This window comes from Vidua chalybeata, chromosome 2 (genome assembly GCF_026979565.1).
Source record: "Vidua chalybeata isolate OUT-0048 chromosome 2, bVidCha1 merged haplotype, whole genome shotgun sequence".
Taxonomy (NCBI): domain Eukaryota; kingdom Metazoa; phylum Chordata; class Aves; order Passeriformes; family Viduidae; genus Vidua; species Vidua chalybeata.
The window spans coordinates 85,531,387-85,545,338 of NC_071531.1; the positions used below are offsets into that span (position 1 = coordinate 85,531,387).

The 13,952-nt window shown below is 39.9% G+C and overlaps 1 protein-coding gene across 8 annotated transcripts in view; it reads left to right on the plus strand.

Annotated features, from left to right (window-relative positions):
* YAP1 (Yes1 associated transcriptional regulator) overlaps nt 1-4,955 on the plus strand; it is an 86,203-nt gene extending 81,248 nt beyond the window's left edge. For all 8 annotated transcript variants that reach the window (XM_053935159.1, XM_053935161.1, XM_053935160.1 and 5 more), the window contains one exon: nt 139-4,955. In XM_053935159.1, the coding sequence (XP_053791134.1) occupies nt 139-377 (239 nt within the window). In that variant the 3' untranslated portion in view covers nt 378-4,955. The remainder of the gene's footprint in view (nt 1-138) is intronic.
* The last annotated feature ends 8,997 nt before the right edge of the window (nt 4,956-13,952 follow it).

The following is a 13,952-nucleotide window of genomic DNA, read 5'->3' on the forward strand; positions in this document are numbered from 1 at the left end:
GGTTTGTGATGGATTTCTGTGAGTCACACTGCTTGTATGATACAAGAGGTACATGATTAACCTTTAACCAGTTGTCCTGATAAATTGTAGGTTTGGTACTTCCAGTACACTTAATACCCATCTTTCTGTTATAACTAGGTGACAGTATCGGCCAAAGTAACATGCCATCCCATCAAAACCGTTTCCCAGACTACCTTGAAGCCATTCCAGGGACAAATGTGGACCTTGGGACACTGGAAGGAGATGGAATGAATATAGAAGGAGAAGAACTGATGCCAAGTCTGCAAGAGGCTTTGAGCTCTGACATCCTTAATGACATGGAATCTGTCTTGGCAGCCACCAAGCTAGATAAAGAGAGTTTTCTTACTTGGTTATAGGGGCCTCAGGGAGACTGAATTCTAAATCTGTGAAGGATCTAAGGAGATTAGGACATCTGTATCTGAAGTTCAGAACAAGCCAGTGTGGTGCACTTTGGCTTGTGTTCAGAAAAAGTAAATGAACAAATACTCAACAAGATTGTTTGGGTTTGCTCTTCCTTGTCCATCGCTGCTGTTATATATTGCTGACTTTTTTCCACAGTTGACTCTGAAGAACAGACATCTTCTTGATCTTTTTCTATTGCTGTTGCAACTACTGTTGGAGGGGGGTGGGGAGGGATGATGAGCCTATTTTGGATGACGAATGCCATTCCTTTTGTCCTAGTGTGCGCTTGCGTATCATTTTATCTAAGTACTCAGATTTGAGAGTTAATTTCTGCATGTCACTGCTTGTAGTTTGCTCAGCTAGTTGTCTCCTGCTGCCTGTGGCAAGTGGTAAAACATGACATACTGGGGTGACGAGCCAAAAATGATGTATCTGGTCAAAAGAAGTCAATACTGATTTGGAGATATGATGTAAAGGAGGGCTGAAGACTGTTTGGCATTAAGTGTTCCTACTAGTAGTTCTTGCATTAGCCACAAAGTGCTCTTGTTCGTATTTTATGTTATAGTAAATCATGAGTCATTTTACATAGAAACATATATGAACTTTGATTGTTGCCACATATTCTAGCCTAACTTCCATTTGTCAAAAATACTTTGATTATTTTTGTTAGTTGGTTTAACTGTAGCTGTAGGATGGGAAGTAATTATAGGTGTTCTGGGTTTTTTTTTAATAGTGAAATCTAAGGTTTTTTTCTGATTTCACACAGTCTTATTTAAATCTAAATTGTCTGCTTTTTTTTTATACTTAAACCATGCCTATTGTAGCCTGATAAGCTAGTAAGTACATAAACCAGTATGTTTTGCCTGTAACTTTTTTATTTTTTAAAGGCTAGCTTTGAATGTAATCATTAGATTTCATGACCAGTGGCTTATTTTTCATGTGTATTTGTGAGACTTTGAATTAGAATCTGATTACAGCAATGTAAAAGTTAGAGACCTTTGTCATGTGTACAAATTTTAAATGCATCTTAAAGTAGCAGAACCATTTTAAAATTACATCTAATCTCTCTTCTGTTTTCAGTTTTGATCTCTAAGTGAGTTCAGATTTTAAAATCCTTAATGAAAAAAAATTATGAAAAGTTTCTTTTAAGTTAACACTGACAAAAATTCTGAACTATTAATATCACTGTGTGTTGCAATGAAAAGGCTAGAACACCAAAAAACTTCTCAATAAAAACTTCTAAGTGTGATAGTTATCAAGTTCTGTTTGGTGAAAAATAAGCCCTGGACACTATATGTAGAAGAATGTAAAGATATGTGTTAGATGGTGACATGAGCAGGTAATGAAGTGTATATTAGTAGTAGAGCTTAGCATGGGGTAGAGGTGAATATGAATAATTTTTATTTTAACAGGAAAAGATGTATCACTAAGTTGTCTGCAGGAGTTGACACAAGTTTCCAAAGAGTATTTTTAAATGAACAAAATGAGCGTGAATCAAACTTTCAATATAAGCTATGAATTTTTGTGGGGCTTTTGGGTTTTTTTCTGATGAAAAATAGTGTCACCAGTTAACACCTCTATAATTAAGGGCCTGTCACCATTCTCAACAGTGAGCCTTTATTTTCAAGGGTGTATAACATGACTATAAAGATACTGTAAGCGTGAAACTTCGTTTTGGAAAAAAACTCTCAGCAGGAATTTCTTCTGAGGAGAGATTTTTTGGGGTTTACTGTTTTGCATTTTTTTTCAAGCCACTGATTATTTCTTAAGCTAGGAACCAATCAGCAAAACAAACAAAAAACCCCATCATATTACTATTGCCATTTGGATTTCTTTTATGCTTCAGAAATAATTGTGGTTTAGGATGATGTAAAGAATGAAAACACTTAACCAAACCCTATTTTAAAAACTGAAGCAGCAGAGGCAGAGATTTGAAATTTGCCACTACAAATGTACATTTACTACTTTACATAAATGTATTAGTGTTTGAAAAACACAAAATTTTATGGTTTGTTATGAAATACAGGCAAGTTTTAAAATAATAATTTTTAAAACACATTCACAATGATATATATTCTGCTACACCAATAATTCAGCGATTAGTAGGCCACTTTTATTGTGCAATGACACAGTAGCTCCTAAAGCAGTGTTATTGTGTCCAAGATAGGGATTTTAGTAGCATTTTTGCAATTTCATTTTGAATTCCTCTCTCTCCCTCCCTTCAGGAAAAGAAAAAGACACTAAGTTTTCCTAACTTGAACAATCTGACATAAAACCACAACAGCAAGGAAATTCAGAGTTGATTGTATTTCAACTATCTTCCACAGTTGTATCCAGGTATCATAGCACATAGAGAATCACAGAATAAGCTGAGTTGGAAGGGACCCATCAGGATCATCAAGTCCAACTCCTGGCCCTGCACAGGACACCTCAAGCTTCACACCATGAGCCTGAGAGTGCTGTCCGAACGCTTCTTGAACTCTGTCAGGCTAGCACTGTGACCATTTTCCTGGGGAGCCTGTTCCAGTGCCCAACCACCCTTCACCAAAGGTGAAGAACCTTTTCTTGATATGCAGCCTAAACCTCCCCTGACTCAGCTTCAGGCCATTCCCTTGGGTCCTGTCACCGGTCTTGAGAGTGAAGAGATCTTACCTGTCCCTCCTTGTCCTCTCGTGAGGAAGCTGCAGACTGCAATGAGGTCTCCCCTCATCTCCTCTAGACTGAACAGACCAAGTGACCTCAGCCATGAGGAGTGGCTTCCCCTCAAGGCCCTTCACCACCTTCATTGCCCTCCTTTGGACACTCTCCAGTAGTTCAATATCCCTCTCATATGGTGGTACCCAGAACTGCCCCCAGCACTGGAGGTGAGGCCGCCCCAGTGCAGAGCAGAGCAGGACAATCCCCTCCCTTGCCCGGCTGGCCATGCTGTGCCTGATGCCCCCCAGGACAGGGTTGACCCTCCTGGCTGCCAGGGCACTGCTGCCTCATGTTCAACTTGCCACAGACCAGGACCCCCAGGTCCCTCTCTGCAGCACTGATCTGCAGCATCTCATTCCTCAGTCCATTCACACAACCAGATATGATGCACTGAGTGCAAACTCCTGACATGCTGTACCTCGCTACAACAGAAATGAGTACAGAACAAATTCTCTTTCCTTGCTTTTGTGTGTTTGTCACAGCTTTAATATTTGAATGTTTTATTCTCATTGTAGAAACACTAAATGGCTTATACTGTATTTGGGTAGCATGGCTTAGGGTAGATACTGACAAACTGGGAATCCTTGAACAGCTCTAACATTAATAATGTTTTGTGATACTTATTTTAATTAAGACATTTCCGTTCTCTCACTTATTAGGAAACATACCATAGAGATGCTGTACTGTTGGCAATCAATATTAATTTGGATTTTTTTTTTAATTCTGCAAATGCATTGTTTGATGAAGTGGTTAAAATTGTTTGAAATGCGAAAGTGTTTTGGGTAGTATTTTATACTGATGTATATATTGAAACAGAAATCATTGTAATAATTGTAATAGCTGTTAGTTTTAAATACACTATATGCAGACAGATGGGGCTGTACAGAACTGTACTGTTAACACCCGGGTAGGGCTACTGCTTGGGAACAGGTTGCAGTGTCAGTGAACCATATGGATCAAATATTGTACCATTCAGTGTTGGCGCTCACCAATGCAAAAGGAGAAGAGACAATTTCAACGTGATTAACACTACATGGTAAATTAGTACTACAGTGACCTTTTCACTTACAAGCATGTTTTTTATACAAATTAGCAGGTGTGCCTGTATAAAATAATTTGTGTTCTGTATCATGGAAAAAGTACTCTCCACATTTAGAATCACAGAATCATGTTGTATGTTAGAGAATTATGTCCAAAATTATATATATTACTTAACAATGTTATTTTTAGATATGAGCATGACTGTAAGCTAGGTACTTAAGTACATTCTGTTACATTATTTTTCTTTATGTAATACTTTTTCAGTTGTTTTATTTGGTATAAATATATACTTTGTGCTTAAACATCTTTGTTCGTTTTTAACATTCAGTAGTATGTAAAGATATGATTTCCTTCAGTAAGGTAGATGCATTGAATTGTTGGAATGCCTATTGTAGTGCTTCTGTTCTTGTCCCCCTTGTCATTGCTTTTGTAGTTGTAAACTCCAGTTCTGCAAATACGGTGTGCAAGCTCACCTGAGGGATAAATGAGTTCCACTGGCTTCAGTAAAGGCTTAACATTTATAAGATGTGTGCATGTCTGTGTGCTTGCAGGAATGAAGAGACAGTGACTCTGGTGAGCATCATGCAGCTTGTGTAAAACAATACTTTAATTGCAAATGGCACTATAGTGAGACCTGGTAACAGAACATCTGGGTATCTACTAGAAGAAAGCATCCACTTTTTTCAGATAATGCTTGCCATGTTCAGATGGCAGATACATTTTTGGCTAACTCTTAAGTTTATGCATTAATTTGTGGCAGACTATCAATAAAGACACACTATTTTCATTTCCAAGTTTTGACTTATGAATTGTGAAATATGTAATGACATACCTTGAAAGTGCCCAAAGATTTTAGTTTAAAATATCTTGACAGGTTTCATTAATTTTGACCTTCTGTATAACAGTCTGAAAGATGGGGTTTTTTTTTAAATGTAGTGTAGTTTGGAAAGGCCAAAGTCATACACTGTTTGCATTTTAGCAGTTCCAGAGTTGTTACTGTTCAGCACCAAATGCCCCAACCCTGTGGAATTCAGCACATTTGTGTGTTTTCTTAGTTAAGGGTACAGCCCTTGATGGATTTATCAGTTTGTCTTGTACTTCTGAGCCAGCTTTAGTCACCCAGATCCTTTAAATTTAAATGTAACATCACACCTTCCACCTGGGAGTAGGTGGCCAGTGCCAGGGAATGATAAGGTACCAATTTTGTTTGCTGATATCACTCTCATTCATAAGGTGGTGACATATTACAGTAGTTGAAGTATGAGTGACCTTCTGAGGCAGCCCTAAATAGACTGTATTACTGCAAAACAGGATATTTGGTCCATGTATTACAGGCTCACTTCGCAATTCTCTTTGAAATAATTTCAACATTTAGTTAAAAATAAAAAGTACTCATTTCAATAAGCCAGAAATAATATGCTTCCAAGGAGGAAAGTGCCAGTTATCAGCCAAAGAAAGCATTTTTCATCTTGGATCATCAACAGAACAATTATTTGAGATCAGGCTATGATCCGTATAGCACCTCCTGTTTTGGAGGTTCATTCAGAGATAAACCAGGGCTACTGATTTTATTTACAGTATCAGCATCCAGAGTTTATATATTCCTCCTGAAGAGTAAAGGTGTGCTTCTTGACCTTTGTTGTCACCACTTCTTATTGCTAATAGGGGTTATCTGCACCCTCTAAACTGTCCTCAAAATAGGAAGATGTCAGTACAGGATGAGAGATCTTGCTTGATGTGAAATGTCAGTGTGAATCCAACTCTTAACTGAAGAATCAAATTGTCTTTAGAACAGAGGGTAGAGCTTTGTACCAACTGCCATATCCAGTACTGAATGCCTCTTAAATAAAAGAGCCAATGTGTTTTTCTCTAGGCACTGAGGGTGCCTGTTGAGTGAGAAACATATAAATACTGACACATCTGACAAAACTGCCTAATGGATTTTGTGGAAAACTCACAGTTTTTACTTTTCCAGACATACTCCTCTGTCTTTAATGCAGAGGTTGTAGCAGTGAATGCTACAGATCTAGGCTGTCACAGACTAGATTTCTCACAGTTTTCTCTATGTGGGAAAGCAGTTGGTCACTCTGATGATAGAGTTTTCTATATTAAATTGGCTCAGCTTAGAATATGAGAGGCAAAGTAGTTTTATGGGATTTTCCTGTCTATCAGCAAGTGTGACTGGGGGGGAGGAGGTTGTTTTGTTTGTTTTTTAAGGGGAGGGGTCAAGAGCAGCCCGAGAGGCTTTATTTTCAGTGTTCTGCAAACAACAAACTAGAGCTCCATAAAAATGCTACATTCAATCTCACCTGAAATGCTCTTTCTCCTCCTCTCATATATATCAATTCTGAGCTCCTCTAGTGTGTTTTAAATTATTTATTGTATTTATCATCTGTGAGTTTTGCTTTCCTAACACCTAAAGACTGGACTGTAATACTATGTTTTTCCCCAGAGGAGAGCAGAGTTCCTCCATTCTGAAATCCAGCTGCCATCGTGTTTGAAGTCTGTAATATAACACAGAATTACAATCTGACTCCGAACGTGCTGCTGCCCAACTGCTGGTACAGGATGGTTATGGGCAAGCATGATTTTTTTGACTGATGGTGGATTCCTGGTTTTGTTTGAGACTGGAAAAGTTTGGCTGTGTCATTGCTTTGATTTCTGCAGCCAGCTGTCCTAGCAGAAGCAGGGACAACAGTCCTCTTGTTGCAGTACTCCTACCCAGCACTTAACCTGATGTTAGCCATGATTTTTCTTTTTTTTTAAACTGACAGAATAATTCAGTCTTTCTCTCATAGTTTCATTGTTAGGTGTGCAGTACAACTGTCTCAGCTCTCTTGACTGACAAGGGGCCATTTTCAGACTTTGCTCAGCGATGTAACCCTTTCATACCCATCATCCACTGTTGAAGTGTGACTCAGAGGCCTCTGAGAGGTTCAGCTGCAATCCTGGAGACTGTCAAAGTCAAAACGAGGTAACTGGTTATATTTGGTTATGACAAAATCCCAAACCCACAGTGCTAAGAAATGGTGTGACTTTGGTGGTGATAGCTCACAGCAAATGGCAGTAACAGTGAGGTACCTTCTGGTTAGGCCAGTGGGGTTTAAAAAGTGGTTATCAGTGTAGTCCAAGAAGTTCTGGCAAAAGCAAAGCCTGTGGAGCAGCCTAGCTCTTTCCATACAGGTGAGATTCAGGCTGTGGTTGAGAAAAGTGTCACTGCTCCAGAAGGTGACAACTGCTGGGCTGATTAAAGGCCCCCTATCAATGCAGCCTGTACCTGCCACCCCCTTCACCCCTGCCTGCAGGTGATTCAAGTAACTGCTCTAAAGCACTGGGGTTTAGATTTGTATTTGCCAGTGTGTAAGACTGTGACTTCCTTTATTTTTCAAATGTTTGTATTTCACTTAAAATATGACTCTCCTTTTATAGGTCTTTGTTCCTGTGAACAGCCTTTCAGGATTTGGTAATCTTTCTGTGGATACAGATTTTTCTAATTAATATGACTGTTATAAGCACCAATACATTACTGAGAAATAGAAATTTCCCTTTGCAGCTTAGTGGCAAGAATACTAGAAAATCTGTCACTCACACAGTAGTATCTGCATCCAAGTTCCTCTCATCTATATACTAGCCATGGTTTGGAAAAAATGTTGTTTTTACATGAAGATCCATGACTGCCATAAGGCTCAGGTTCCTCACAACTGTCGTCTCTGCTGAAGTTTGCTATTGCAGTATGTGGATTTTGCTTTATCATCACCTTGAAAAGAAAGTAATGGAGCCTGGTGAGGTTCATGAGAATAGGTAGGAAGCAGACGTGTACTGCTGCAGCAGGAGGACCGTGTTTCTTAGCTCCTTTTGGAAATGTCTCACTTTTTTGGAAAAGACTCACAGACATCTGGTGGTCTTGGCACTTCATATTCACTTGCATTTTATTTTCAATGCCACTAACCTCTAACAGATGACCACATTATTGAAGTGATTGCACTGGTGACATCTGAAACAGAATAAAGTTTGTTTTTTTTAAATGTAATCAGGTACGATCTACCTGGGTACAGTTGCCAAGTTCCCACCTTGTAATGGCACATCTGACTTCCTGCTGAGCCTTTGAGTGAGGCATTTTATCATTTCCCAGGAAAACTGTGTGCATGGTTTTACTTGTGTCCTGGGAGCACTGAAATGTTAATGTTTGCGAAATGCTTTGAGGGTTAAGCATTAAGTGCTTCCTATTAATTCATTCTCAAGCTGTGCTATTCTGGGGCTTCTACTCGGTGACATCACCACATATGAATATAATCTTTGCAATGTAGTATAAGGTATGCATCTGATTCTACAAGTTTAAACACACAAATGCATTACAGGAAGGTCGTATATCCATGCATACCAAATGATGGTTTTCACTGGCATGTGAACACTCAGTAGGTGAACTGACTCAAGTTAGCCCTCCTGTGCTGCTCACCAGTTAGCTTCAATTCCCTTCTGTTTGGTAGGAAAGAGTGCAGTTACCACTGACACATTAACGTGCACCACTTCTTTCTTCCCTGAACACTTCTGTGCCTAAGTCCTTAAGTTTTTAGTTATTTTTTAGATTGAGCTCTCTTGTTGAGCTGCTTCTGGGAAGCCAGAGTGACCCTTTTTCATGAGTGTGAAGGGGGGGGAAGTCTTGCATCATTATACATATATACAGGAAGAGTACTGTTGCATGCACTTGTGTGTGTGTCTATATATAGATATTCTATACATAAACACTAATTTCCTGCCTAAAGACAACTCAGTTTCTCATGAGCATTATATTTGTTCTAGGCTTCACAAAGGAAAAAAAAAATTAGAAGTGTCATCCCAGTTACAGAGTCTTCATGGTTGTTGCTTATTTTTAAATATTTAGGGTTTTAGGTGTGAGGTAGAATAATTTCAATCAGAAAACCAGAATGAATAATGAGAGAATATGAACACACATGTAATTAGATTGTGCTGCCTCTCAAGAAACCAGTCTTGAGTAGTCAGCTTCTGGGGATTTGAAGGCACCTTGCACACAATGCGAAAGCAAAGAGCTGGGGTAAGAGAAGTAGGGTTGCCAGTATCTGCTCCCTGTGAGAGAGCATGTTTTGCTTTTAAGCTGGGACCAAAGAGGGGTTGGCTGCAGGACAGATTTCTCTATGCTGATGTTTACCTTCACGTTTAATGCATAATCCATGCTTTGCACCTTAGTGTGTATGAATTCTGCCACAGTCACAGAGAGATGTGTGTGTGTGGCTATCAAGACACAAACTGGTACATTATAGAGCAAAGATTTTACTCATAGCAAGGATTAACCCCTAGTTGGTGCCTAATACAATGGAGTGCCAAGTTCTACTGATAAACAGCACATACTGTGCTACTTGCTTGAGCTATTCTCTTTAAACAGAGATTAAGATGTTTTTTTGGATTACTTTCCTATCCCCAAGATCCCATGACAGTTTCTGGGGTTTCTTTTGATTTTAAAGATTTAAGATGCCTCCATGGGTGAGCCTAGACTGTTTTAAAATGTATTAACATGGATTTACTCTGAACTTGAGTGTAGCTACTTCTGTGCTCTGACTTTGTTGCTAGGTATGTCTTTGTTAGAGCAGCAGCACTGGAATATAAAATGCCAAGTAGATGTCCAGGCATTTAAAGCAGACTCAGGATACTTTTGAAGCCAGAAGTCTGGGAAGCATGGGATTAGGAAAGGCAGGTCTTGCTTGAACAACATGATCTTCTTTTATGACCAGGTGATCTGACCTGCCTGTGGATGAGGAAAGGCTCTGGATGTTGTATGCATGGACTTCAGAAAAGCCTTTGAACCATTTCCCACAGCATTCTCCTGGAGAAGCTGGATGTTCATGGCTCGGACAGGTGCACTGCTTATTGGGTGCTGAAGAACTGACTGGATGGCCAAGCCCAGAGAGAGTTGGTGACTGGAATTACATCCAGCTGGAGGCCAGTCACAAGTGGGATTCCCCAGGGCTCAGTACTGGGGCCAGTCCTGTTTAATGCCTTTATTGATGATCTGGATGAGGGGATGGAGTGCCCCCTCAGCATCCAGGGAAGCAGTGGAGGCACTATCCATGGAGGTGTACCAGAAACGGCTGGACATGGCACTCAGTGCCATGTCTAGCTGACAAGGGAGTGCTCAGTCAAAGGAGGTCTTTTCCAGCCATAATGATTCTATGACTATGTGACCTTAGATGTTGAAGTAGCCCTTTGGACTCCATGCTGTGCTTGTACTGAACCTAGCCTGCTACTGAATCAAATAAGAAATTTTTTTATATCCCATAATAGTCAAACAGTACTCTTACTGCTTCTAGAACTGACTCCAGTGGCTACTATCTTAGGCTTTTCTTTTGTTTTTCTTTTTTTTTTTTCTCACTGTGTCATCTCTAAAAATGGATTATATACTTTCTGTGTTACCCAAATACTCCAATCTCAGATGAGATGTTTACATTTTATGTATTTATATGAACTAATACTTTGCACATATTTGTGAACTGTATTTAGAAATACACAAAATTCGGAGGGGCTTTGAGTGTGCCATAGGACAAGATCAGTCAATGAAGTGTTTGGAGAAAAAATGGAGACAAACCAATGGAGACAGATCCACACATATGTACTAAGTAGTCAGCTACAGGAATCTTAAATTAGGACCTACTAGCTCAATAGATAAAATTGCTTTTGTGGCTCAGAAGATCAACACAAAATTGACTTATCTGTTATTTAACTGACAAATAAATGTATGTGCTCTCATGGGATGCACAAATGCAAACAGAACAGGCTCAAGGGAATCCTGCACTGGTTCGTATCAGTGAACAGCTGGAGTGCTGGTCAGACTTTTGAGTACAGCATTTGATGAGAGACAGGCACTGAACATGGTCCAGAGGCAAGCAGTGATGATGAGGAAAATGTGAGAGAGGAAGATTAAAGTTCTCTACAGAAAAACTGACTAAATGGGTAAAGATGATCTTCAAATAAAAGGCAAGTGCTACTATGAATCTGATATCCATGGAGTAAAGGGTGAGAAATGACATGGGAGTAAAGTAAACTTTAGGTTAGGAAAACCTTTTACTCTTCTGGCTGTTTGCTTGCAGTGCCTGAGGAGGCTGTAGGAGCTCTATTGTGGCAGCATTCAAAGAACAAGTTTGATGAGCATCTCTCAGAAACAGGATGGAGCTGACCTGGCCTCAGGGTGGCTGAAAGATCAAGCTGACCTCTGAGGTCCACTTCTAAGCACCAACTCAAAGAACTGGAGCAACTGCTAGAGCTCAAGGACTAGGTTAGAAAATGCAGGTTCCTCGCATTTCAGATCAATGGACTCCTTCCTTATATCAGCTAGTAACCCCTGTTGCTCCTGCAATCATACTGATAGCGTAAAAATGCAAAAAATGAAATCCAAAAAAACTTATTTGCTAAATAAGTTGCTAAAACTTTCCATTTGTCCAGCATTGATTATTTCTCTGCTTAAAATGTCGTTTGGTATGTCCTCTTTTCTTCTATTGAAAATATTTGCATGCTTTAAATAAGGTCAACTGCTTTAATAAACTGGACAAAATGTTTCCACTGTGGTAAGGGGTGCTTTATTGCTATCTGTCTTCTAGCTAAATGTACTGCATGTGTGCAATTTGTCTGTGAATTAAAGCAGCAAGTCAAGTTTGAGTGTGGCCAAGATACAATAGATTGAGCACAGCTCCCACTTAGTAGGAGAAAAACCTCCTGCAGAGAAGTAAAATCATCCTGAAAATTATCCAGCCTTTGTGGAAAAGATGTATTTTTGGCTGAAACTCTAGGGGAGAAGTACTGATGAGCTTGAAGCTAAGCCCAGATACCAGTCTTGGCAAAAACAAAAGCATCAAACTGGGTAAGAGGGGAAAAAATCCAGCCAAATAAGTGTGTGGTCTTTTCTAATGGAACAGTCTTTTGCACGTTCTCTAGTGTAGAGCAGTGTGGTAAAAATGATGGCCTGCAGACTTACACATCATTTGTTTACTGGTATGTATTTTCCTTAAGGGAGTGGCATATTTCCCACCCCCTTTACCTCAAAACTTTCTCTCTACAACATTTTTTTTCTTTTTTTTCCCTACTGAGGAAGGTCTTCCTTGTAGCTGACTTTCTGCTGTTCACACTTCTACCCTTGAATAAACAAGCTTCAGAAGACTTGAAAGAGAATTTTGTGGAATATAAACATGTTTGGGAGCAATTTCAGTAAGTTAAGATGAACTGCTGTGTTTGGCTCAGGGTCATTAAATAATTCACTGTATTTATTGCCAAGCAAGCACTGTTTCATACTGTTTTCCTGGCTAAATTCCAACCTGGCTATTTCACGTGCCCACCTAAATTCCTCCTGTGTGCTTGAATAGAGATGATCATCTTCACTTGCCTCTTTACCACGCTTGCGCCCCATCTGGCCCATGCAGCCTGCCCTGCCTTCCACAGGTGCCTGCTCATGGGTGGGTAGGTGATAACTCCTATTATGTAAATACTGCAGGCTCTCTCAGGATGAAAGGTGCTAAATGTATGCAAGTCATTTATTATTTTGCTCAGAGCCTGAGTTGAAGACATGCACAACCTGTTCTGACTTCTCCAGAACAGGTTTTAATGTGCATTAAACCCATTTACCAGCACTGCTGCGCTGTCTTTTGTTTCTAAATTTACCCTGTTGCACAGCTGATTAGGGAGACAGGAAGCAATGTATCTTGAAGCTTTCAGGAGACAGCCCCTCCCTGGAGATGTACTTCAGTGACCTAAATGTACAGCGAACAACATGTGAGAGGTGGGGTTTCAGGCCCGGGCATGCCTATGTAGGTGATACCATCAAAGAGTCTGTCACTTCCTTCAGAAGTTCACTAACATTTTTTTTCCCCCCTCAAGTGATTTTATTTCAAAATGCAGGCAAGATAATGTTGCTGTTCCTTGCTGCCCCACACAGGTGAGATGGGACTGCCAAGAGTTTGGGATCAGCAGTGTCAGCACTGGAATAAGAAAGCAACATTCTGGTGAGCTTGAAGTATTGCTGGGAGTGGTTTTGTTCACCTCCCTTATCATTTTGGCAAACGCCTTAAGGAGTATTGTCTCTCCCTTTTCTATTTTTGGAAAGAGGGTTGGGAACACTTTGTTCTCTTCAAGTAGTGTTTGAGTCCAGTTAGCAGAGACCTCCTTAGCAGCGTACACGTCCAGCTTGCACAAAAGACACCACACCATCTTTCTGAGGTTATTAACTGCAGCTGATGCCAGCAATCAGGATGCCTGATTGCTACAAAATGCAGTAATTCTCTTGATTCCTTGATACAGAAAATAAGATAATAATATAGCCATTTTATACAAGCAAATTCTTCTAGTTTGCTTTGTGTGGAAGGGCAAAGCAAAACCAGTCATTTGATACTTCTGACTAGTGAAGTAGTCACTGTGAGTGGATGAGCAGGGGTATTATTCAGGATCACAAACCAAACCCTGAACTGCAATAGAGCACATACTTCTGGCAAACCTCCTCACCTCACGTGTCTGTATTAATGGGTGAAATGGGTATAGTTAATTTACCACTGTGAAAGTAACTTGCTTTATCAAGCCATTTCAGGGTTTCTTTCATGTTACAAGCTAACAAGTAATTCTTGAAAGGTATCCACAAAAAATACATAGGGTTAAGAACGCCCCAAATATTTTTTGAAAGTGCAAGTGCCTTCTCTGGGAGCCTAGCTCATCAACAGTGTCACCTTGTTGCACTTAGTAATGTCACAGCTGCCATGAAAATCTGGGATGCCAGAAAATGCCCAGGCCAGTCTTTTATC